The sequence below is a fragment of the Amphiura filiformis genome, chromosome 1 (assembly GCF_039555335.1).
Source record: "Amphiura filiformis chromosome 1, Afil_fr2py, whole genome shotgun sequence".
NCBI classification, from domain to species: Eukaryota; Metazoa; Echinodermata; class Ophiuroidea; order Amphilepidida; family Amphiuridae; genus Amphiura; species Amphiura filiformis.
Genome location: NC_092628.1, coordinates 79,269,521 through 79,279,859, shown reverse-complemented (window position 1 = coordinate 79,279,859; position 10,339 = coordinate 79,269,521). Strand labels below are relative to the sequence as shown.

Here is a 10,339-nt window from a genome sequence, read left to right as displayed (position 1 = left end):
ACTTCACATAATAGCTTCAACATTTCAGATCTGATGCTGCACTATTAAGCAACAAACCTCAGTAACGTGTCCCAAAAAAGAAAAGTTCAGCTAAAACCGGGGTGTCAGTGACCAAGCTTATATACTTTTGTAAGGAACAGAGGTACAAAAAAACTTAAAATCAAATCAAAACGTATCAGAGATCAGCTTTAGAGCTGAACTCTCACATCTCTGCTCAAAAAATTACATCATGCTTTTTGTTTCACCTATTCTATATAATAGGTTTCTTCATCATATAAGTCTCTGACAGACCTATGTCTCTATGTCAAGAAGTCTCTGATACATGGCCAGTCCTCAACATCAGCCAATAACAGAAGACATATAATAGTGCTAGTCACAACAGGTTTTCTAACATCATATCTGCAAATCTCCATTCGCCAATCACACAGTCATCTAAAAAAAAGGTTCTACCCGCAAAGTGCATGCTGTCCGTGTATGTGTAAGCACAAGAAACAAAAATGCACATTTTGCGCGTGCATTTTGCAGGGAGAACCTTGTTTTGGTAGCAAGATGGCGGATCTGTGCAAAGGGTGAATAATGAACTATGAGAGCACCATATTCCATGAACAAATACGAGTGATCCTACTCTCTTAGTCACCTCCTCTATCAACACTAATGCCATACATAGATTTTATAGACATAATTACATTGACACTCTTTTCTTGTACCACTATGTACCTTTTTATGTTTCTATCAGACTTTTACCTGGACAATAAGTGGACATGGTATCAAGTGATAGAGACTCACCAGATATTAACACCCTCTTCACCATAGCAATACTACACCAAAACTGTAGATAGCTTGCATTATGGTCATCCAAAGTTTTTGTGGTCAATCACTTGACTGTACTTCTCACAGCATCATATGCTAATATATAAGGATTGTGGACCATTCTAATTAGTGCAAAGGAGACTTGATAGCTTTCAAATCTAGAATCATTCAGTCAGGGATGAAAGTCCACTTTTGACAAAAAGCCTGAATAAGCTTGAAAAACAGTGTGAAAATGACCAGAATGGCCCTAAAACAGGCTGAAAATAAAAGAAATTGTATAAATCTGGACACCCCTGAATTTCTACTGAAACTTTCAAAGCATTTTGATCTCTGTGCTGCAATATTATTTAAGTGAACTATTGTAAAATTAGAGGCTCTTTGAATATCAATATGCTGTTTAAATAACATGGATTCTATAGGAACAGATTACTTTAGTTTATCATGGTTATTTCATTTCTAATAATAAAAAATAATTATAAGCATAAACCTGAGAAATTGACATCCATACATGTTATGGATTACAGTTTCTCATCTTCATATTTTACATTTCCCGCTCATGTCTGATTGTCTATGAACACGTAACAAAGAATAAAAATATAAACAGGTCACATTTTTGTCTCTCATGCAAAGTAGAGTTCCAAAATTGTATAACCCTATCAGAGAAATTACTGCAAACCAAAGGCAAAGTCTACCAATCACATAGCAGTAGGTGCTAATACTTTATGTTTATTGGGTGAGGTTTTGTGCCTAAAATATTTTAAGAATAAAGAAAGATGGAGTTCATTCTCCATTTCAAGACAAGTCAAACAAAAAATCCCGGGCAAAAAATACTGGATTTGTGAGAATTTTGATATTTTATGTCTAATTCACTATTGTTGCATTGACAATGTGCTATTCCAGTTGATATCCATACACCCGCTATGGAAGACACAACCTTAATCTCCCACACAGGGAGTGTAGATATCAAATGGGAGCCACCAAATTCAGGTAACCCCATTTGAAATTCACACCCCCTGTGTGGAAGATTTAGGTCATGTCTTCCATAGGGGGTATGGATTTAAACTGGAATAGCCCTGTTACAAGCGCATACCAAGCATATTTTGAGATGTCAAAAACTTTTCACCAACATCAGCCAAAGTTAAAAAGGTTTGTCTACAAGTAAACTTACAATGATTTTTTATCCAAAATATTTATTTGATTTAATATGGTCATGTTTAAATTTCTTTTGTTCATTACAAAATCCAATGGACGAGGCAAGTTTAACATCAAAATGTTAAAATAAAAACTTTATACAGCATTGCCCACAGTCCATCCAGAAGTAACATATTATCTTACATTATATACAAATAGGTCCAGATGCGAGTCAAACATACCTCTGTAGCTTGACTCGGCAAAAAACCAGCACAGAAATACTTGCCCCATTCTAAGACATACCATAGAAAAGATTGGTACTTTATATAAACAGCACTTTTAAGACAAATCTTATATAAATAGCGAAGGGGTGATGTGGTTTCACATTGCACGACATGCCTAACCTCAAGTTTTAGCCTACAGGCTGTCTTTAGCTACTTCAGTTCTCTTAAAGCTACCACTGTGTCTAACCTGGCTAACAAACTGAGGTACTTCATGACATACAAACAGACAAAATAGACAAACGTACATGTATACTATACAGTATTGAGAGAGAACAGCTCCACTCTGTCAGGATCCCAGTATAAATTGGAGGAATGATACACCAACGACCACACATAGGGGATGAAAAACTCTTCAGGCTGGTCTTCTTCAACATACTTGAACTTCAGATCTGGAAATTTCTGGATAAAAGATAAATCACAAAAGAAGACAATGTTGAGTTAATTAATTCAGTTTCAAATCAAATTTTGCAAGGAAAAATTAGATACTTAACCCCATGAGAACTACCTGCCGATTGACCAAAAAGAAGTTTTCATTATCAGTTGGCCCAATCAGCAACATTGTAAGAATAATTTCACCACACAAAGATATTGGGGTGAATAATTTGCAACGCTTCATTCTGATTGGTGATTAAAATGATGATATCATGTAATTGACCAATCAGAGGCAATGTTAGATCAGCAGGGAGTGCTCAGGGGTTAATTATCAAAAAAAAAAGGAATTGTTTTTAGCATGGTTTGTCAAGCTTATGCTGTCAAGTTATTTCACTCTATCCTATATTCTTGATATGACTGAACAGATAACAGCTTTCATCCAAATGGGCTATTCCAGTTGAAATCCCTACACCCCCTATGGAAGGCATAACCTTAACCTCCCACACAGGGAGTACACATTTCAAATTGAGTTACCTGAATGGGTGACTCCATTTGAAATCTTCACCCCCTGTGTGGGATATTGAGGTCATATCTTCTATGGGGGGGGGGTATGGATTTGAACTTGAATAGCCCAACGGTCACCGTAAATGAACATCTCCGCTGACGATTCCACTAAATTCATTGAGACATGATGTGATCCAAAGATATTAGAGCCTAATTCGTTAGGCTGGATGGTGTAATCCTATCAAATTGGCAAGCTTCAATGTGGATTTTGACATTATACCAGGATTTTGATCATATACAGTGACAGTAGGTATCATATACAATCATGATATTTAGCAAAGAAACTTTAAACTGTGAAAGTGCACTTTATAAGAAGTGATATACAAGATTAGACTTTGTCTATAGTGTATAAAGTGCATTGTGCCACATTTAGACATCTTGGACTTTTTGAAAGCAGCCTAGCACACATGTGTAATGCTTGATAAGGGAGGTGTGGGAGAGAAACAAACCATTGGTCCTAAGTCCAGAACGGCAAGAAGTATGAAAATATAAATATGATTATTGGCTTCCTGGATTCATTTCCTGTGAAATCAATGTATTAATATTAAGATGTACACTGAGGTGTTTTAGTTCAATGGCCACAACCAGAAAGTATGGCTCCTGCCCACCCCACTCACCTTAACCAATAAGATCTGGGGAAAAGGATTTAAAATGTCTGTATTCGCCCTTTCCACGGATCCACCATCTTGCTACCAAAATGGGGTTCTCCCTACAAACGTATGCGCAAAAAGTGCATTTTATTTCTTGCGCTTATCTAGGAATGCGCGGCAAAGAAGGCTTTTGCAAAGCGTACGCGGTAATCAAAGCAAGCGTTTGACAGGTGTATGCACACACAACACACACTTTGCGGGTAGAACCTCATTTTGAGATGACCGTGCAAAGGGTCAATAGATGACATATAAAGTATAAATATTTTGCTGACTTTACAAAACATGGTACCACACAGTTCATCTGTTTTTGCTTGTAAATTTTTAAATTTTAAAAGCACTATTTTAACAACCAAATCATTATTTCACTCTAGTCTTTCAATTTATTAGCACACATTCTTATGTGAGAGCAAAATAATGGTTCAATACATCTTTATATAGCATTATTACCAATCAGTACAAAAATATGTGTCTGGACTCGGAGGCTCAATATCTAACTGTGTCTGTTCTGTCACCTATTTTCAGTTCAGTTCACTTCACTTCAGTTTTACTTCCAGTTCATCTTAACAACAATTCTTGTATTGATTTAAAAAATGCCACATTTCTTGCTATTCTTGCACTTTCTTCAAATTCTGCGCTTTTAAGGGCTGGGGTGTGAACGTTTGGACAGTATTTATTTTGGGACATTAGAGCACATCAGACATATCGAATTGCATTCTGAATACGAAGAATGTCATTCTGATATCAAATAATTTTGGTTTTTTGAAATTCGCAATTTAATACACATTTTATGGCAAATCATAAAAATTGATATTTTTGATATAGAACAGTACTCGAAGTAAACTTTATAAATCTGATGATTTATACTTAACGTGTATGTAGGTGGGATGAAATGCCGACGATCAATTGAAAATTTTGACCTTTTCGTATTGAAGATATGGATTTTTCCCCAAAACACCAAACAAAATTAGGTCTTTTTGGGAAAAAATCTATATCTTCAATATGAAAGGTCAAAATTTTCAATTGACCGTAGGCTTTTCCTCCTGCTACATACACTTTAAGAATATATCATTAGATTTATATAATTTACTTCGAGGACTGTTATATATCAAAATTTGAAAAATATCAAATTTTTATAATTTGTCATAAAATTTGTATTATATTGTGATTTTCAAAAATGAAAATTATTTGATATCAGAAAGACATGCTTCAGTATTCAGAATGCAATTCGATAGGTCTGAGGTGCTCTCATGTCCCACAAAAAATACTGTCGAAACCCAATAAACGCTCATTTTAGATCCCTTAATAAGCCTAGCTAAAATGCCTTCAATGGATGACAACACAAACAACTTATTGCAAACAATTTTGGTAGTATGTAGCTAACTTTGACCACTTCTAAAACTTTGGAGCTGACTACACTTTGCCCTTTCATTGGCATCACTACCTCCGATCCCATTGACACATCTCAAAATATCAGTATTACATCCCAACCATCCAGACAAGTCAAGTGTGAGCGAGCACACAACATGCGGCCCCTACAGCTCCAGAAATTCCTCCATGAGACAGGAAATCTTGGTGCTTTAATGAATTTCCTTTCATTCGCCAACTGTAATTGAGCCAGTCAGAACCACTACCTTAAGTAGTCTCTTGCATTTAATGGACAGACCAATACTACAGATTCAGTCAGTGAGTGAGTGAACAAGTGAATGTCTTTGCAGACCAATTTCCTAGTAGAACATGTAAGTGTGACTGGGGACAGTCACATTACAATTCATTAACAGAGAGAATAGTTTAAGACTCATTTCTCTCACCGCAGACCAGGATCTTGTAATCGCTTTCATTAACTTCTAAATTTGACCTCAGGATTCAGGAAATGAGCTTAAAACATGAAAATACTTCACCTGTCTCCAACTTTACAGCCCACTTTACCGACCGATCCTTTCATTGAGGCTAGTCGTTGAATTTGTCGTTGAATTTTTACTTGCAAATAAAAGTAACTTTACTCAATGAATATTCATAGATAATATTAATATTTATGAGCCAATGAACCAATAGCAACTTAATTTTTCCATGAGAACATACTAAACCACTGCCAGGGTTCCACAGTCGAATGATTTTATGGATTGAGCTAACCTGACATACCAAAGTTATTTCATTAATAAATAAACAAATCAAGCACCAATTAATCAAATGATCCATGAATTAATCAATCAATCAATTCATATATAATCAATCAATCAATCAATCATTTTTAATAATTTAATGTCCACAAATGAGATTTGTTCCCACAAAACAAGAGGAAAGTTATAAATCTGTATTTTTTTAGTTATAAATGGCCAGATTCACAATCTCTGGATCATAAGCTTTTAAAAAAGGATATATATATCTTGGCAGATCTTGCTCCCTCATTTGCTTTTCAGAAGTCAATATTGCAAAGAAATAAATTTTCTATGGTTTTTTAACATATACAATGAACCCTGGCGACTTTCCGCTCATTTTGTCAAAACTGCCCGGGAAAATTGGTATCAAATGGATATTAAATTGGTTTGATTATGAGCTACATGCAAAAAAAAAATATTGACTTTCTGCAGGCAGATAACTGGCTGGAAACATGACATATCTCTGGCAACCAAATGCTATGAGGCTCAATTATGCATCTCAACTCTGGCATTGGCATCACAGCTCAAGATACTTATCATGGTATAACACATTTCAACATTTACAAATCACAAAACTAAATCCATACCCTGAAATTTGATTACATTAATTCAATGATAGTGCCGCGACTCTCTGGCCTACGCTACTAGACAGTAAGCGAGTCCTTGTACTTTATATCTCTGCATCCATTACCTTCAACACATGTAACCAAAACAAACTAAATCCTAAGTTCAAGTTCAAGTGCAAGAATCAATAGTATAATGGTTGAATTACAAGATGGCTCAAGGGAGATGCAGTCATTGCTATGTACATCTCCAAATACATCTCCAAATACTCCTTAACTGTTCATTGATATGAGTGTCATATCTAGTACTTTGGTTGTGCAAAGTGATGAGATGGATATCTAAGCATTCATCACATACCATAAAAACTCAATAGTTAGCATATGTGCTTAGGGGCGGTGCAATAATTATGAGCCCTGGGGGAGGGTAAAATTGGGGGGGGGGGGGAAATTTTTGGCAAGTTGAAAGGGGGGGCATGCAATTATTGGCCATCCAAGAGGGGGCAAGCAATTTTTGGCACACATTCATGGGGTGCCTTTTAAATAAAACGCTCTGAAAAGGCTTAGGAAAACAGTACGAAAACGCTTTAATATGCACATTTTCCTGCTCGCTGCGCTCGCAACATAGCAAATTGGGATCCAAAAATTTGGCATGTGTAAAGGGGGGCCAAAGATTTTTGGGCTGGCCGAGAGGGGGGGGCAAGCGATTTTTGACAGGCCGAGTGGGGGGAGGGGGCAAGCGATTTTTGGCGAGCCGTTCAGCCGGGGGCTCATAATTATTGCACAAGCACTTTAGAAAACATGAAATTGTACCTTAGTCTGTTGCTTTACCAACTGAGCTAATGGGGTTGAGACACAAATTTGCAGGTTTACTTGTTTGAATATAACTTATGTGTATTGATGATTTGCTCAAAACCCTTTACACTTTTGTGGAAGGAACTCGTCATGTTTGCATGTTTTTAAAGCGTTCAATAATAAGCACATAAGCTAACTATCATCAAGTTTTTACGGTAAGCTTATGGTTTGTTTTTCCAGTGACTTAGACCCGGTCCACACAAGTGTGTTTGTTTCCATCGATTACGATCTTGTCATAATCGTATTATAATATTAGTATTGTGTGTCTGCTCAATGTCGTCGGCATACTACAATCGTGTCATCATTCACGAATGATGAAAATTTTCATCATTAGGCTGGTTTCTAGCATGATAGTGTCGTAATTGCAGACGAAAATTACCCTTGTGTATGCATTTCATTGTAGTATTTATGTTTTCTCTCAATGGACTTCGTAATTGCTGTGGCGTGTGCATATCCAGAGTTTATTATGGCACAATGACAAGGTGCTGACCGTGTGGACACTCTCATGCTGAGTGTGACAGACGACAGGCCCAGGCTGATCCCCTGCTCTTTACGAAAAGGCCTGAGAGCATTCTATAGCTCTTAACCTTATTTCAAAAGTCAATCTACTGGTTTCTGAAAAACATTACCATACCATAGCAGTCAGGTTGATATGCAAAACCGGTATTCAAACAGAAATAAAAGATACATTTAAATAGGCACTTTAAAGAATAGATTTGGATTACCCCTAATGCCTGAAGGGCTTTTTGGCGACTGGAAGGGAAAGAAGGGAGGAATAAAGAGAGAAAACAAACAAAGAAGTTGTTTGCTCTGAGTGGGATTCAAACCCGAGACCCCTCGCATGCCAAGCACTAGGTCGCCGACACTCCACCGGTCTTACTTCACCTGTCTCAAAGAGAGCCTATACTTAACCCCATGAGAACTACCTGCCGATTGGCCAAAAAGAAGTTTTCATTATCAATTGGACCAATCAGCAACATTGGGGTGAATTATTTGCAAAGCTCCATTCTGATTGGTGATTAAAGTGAAGAATGACCAATCAGAGGCAATGTTAGATCGGCAGGTAGTGCTCAGGGGGTTAAGGTGATTGCGTCATCACATCCCGTGGGATGCACGCACACACAGTGAAGTTGTTTGTTATATTTTGCAGTACTATGGCCGGTTAGGGTTAATGTACCATTTCATGAAATTTCCTACATGTTACAAAGGCTTAGTCCAGATTCAATCAAAGAAACACAATAACCTGAAAATACTCCCAGGACATGATAACTATGTACAACACTAATCACACACATCACTTTATAGCAATGGCAAGGAACATTGCATAGTTTCCTTATCAAAACATTCAAGTTCAACTAGATTCCTCACTTTACATTAATGCTAATATCAGGCAACAGCAAAGACAATTATTAAATCCATGTTCAAATTCAAAAACCCGAAACTCATTTTCTTAATTGCAGTTACCCGTTTCCATCCCTAAAGACAAGTTGGTTATATCAATGGCAAGGAACATTCTTATCGAACCATTCAAGTTCAAACAGATTCCTCACTTTAGATTAATGCTAATACCAGGCAACAGCAAAGACAATGATTAAATCTGTGTTCAAGTTCAAAAACCCAAAACTCATTTTCGTAATTGCTGTTACCATCCCCCAAGACAAATTGCATGGCTGTTTGTTCTCAAGAGTATGTGACTGTCATGCCAAGGTAATTAGTAATAACAGGTTGTACTCAAAAATTCAAACAATTCATGTTCAGGTTCAAACACAAAATTACATAATCTACCGTGACCTAAAATATGATCCAGGGTTTCAAGGATCCAAGTGCTTATCTGTAATTATTGAAAGTTATTTAAAAGAATACTCTACAAAAGCAAAATGAAATTTACGCACCAAAAACCTAATTTATTAAATGAGTTTACAAAGCTATTGGCTTATACTGCACTAAGCTTCTTGACTCCACAGGAGTACATAAATGTCATTTCAATGAACATATAATCAGTAATGAGAAATACCGTAAATTCAAAACAACATGTTCCAAATTCAACCCCCATGCGACATAATTAACCACATAACCTATAAAGTTTATAGGATTGAAAGAATTATGGTATTTCCTGATTTGATGTTACCGTAATATGGCCAAGTTCAAGTTCATACACCAAAAATCTAATTAACTAAATTAATCTACCATCTCCCTAGATAGGATGTAATCTTCGGCCCAGACAGTAAACCATTCTCCTTTTCCCAATGAATGGTGGCTTATACTGCTAAGACGCTAATCCTTTACAAACTTTTCAGACCACTTAACCCTAACAAGGAACATGCTTTTTTGCTATCGGAAGGCAGAGAAGGAACAAAAAAGGAGAGAAGATTCCCCCCGGGCTTGCCCGGCCAGCAACTTGGTGCCCATAAATGACTTAGGGGATTGCGCAATGCCATCACGTGGAATGCATGCATGCGCAGTGGTTTTCTTTGTAAGATTTTGTAAGATTTATAGGCGTTAGAGTTAATGCAAGTTATACTTAACAACCTCATTACTTTCATACTCATTCCCCCATTGCCCAATTCATATTATCTTTAACAATGGATATAGTTTTCTTGACCAAATTCAAATTCGTTATCAAAATTTATATTCAAAATAGGAATTCATGTTCACTTCTAGAGTCTGTTAATGTTACATAAATTTACTATTTTGATCACAAAGTCAGTGATGCAAAATTTATTATTTAAATTCAACCATGTTTACAGTTCCATCCTCAATTACAAAATAATTTAATTCCACAAACTCAAAGTATATTAGGACAAATTCAAGTTCAAACATAACCAAATTACAATATTTAATCATGTCCCAAGAACTGAGCCAGCAAATATCAACCTGCACATTTTCCTTCCCAAGAGTAAATTTAGTCCGTCCTTGCATAAGTACCGGGTGTCCCAAAAGTCCCTGAACATTGTGAA

The 10,339-nt window shown here is 36.5% G+C and overlaps 1 protein-coding gene across 1 annotated transcript in view; it reads right to left on the bottom strand.

Moving 5' to 3' along the window:
* Positions 1 to 1,695: 1,695 nt before the first annotated feature.
* Positions 1,696 to 10,339, bottom strand: part of LOC140154151 (dymeclin-like) — a 69,286-nt gene continuing 60,642 nt past the window's right edge. The window contains exon 15 of the mRNA XM_072176761.1: positions 1,696 to 2,624. Within this exon, the coding sequence (XP_072032862.1) occupies positions 2,478 to 2,624 (147 nt within the window). The 3' untranslated portion in view covers positions 1,696 to 2,477. The remainder of the gene's footprint in view (positions 2,625 to 10,339) is intronic.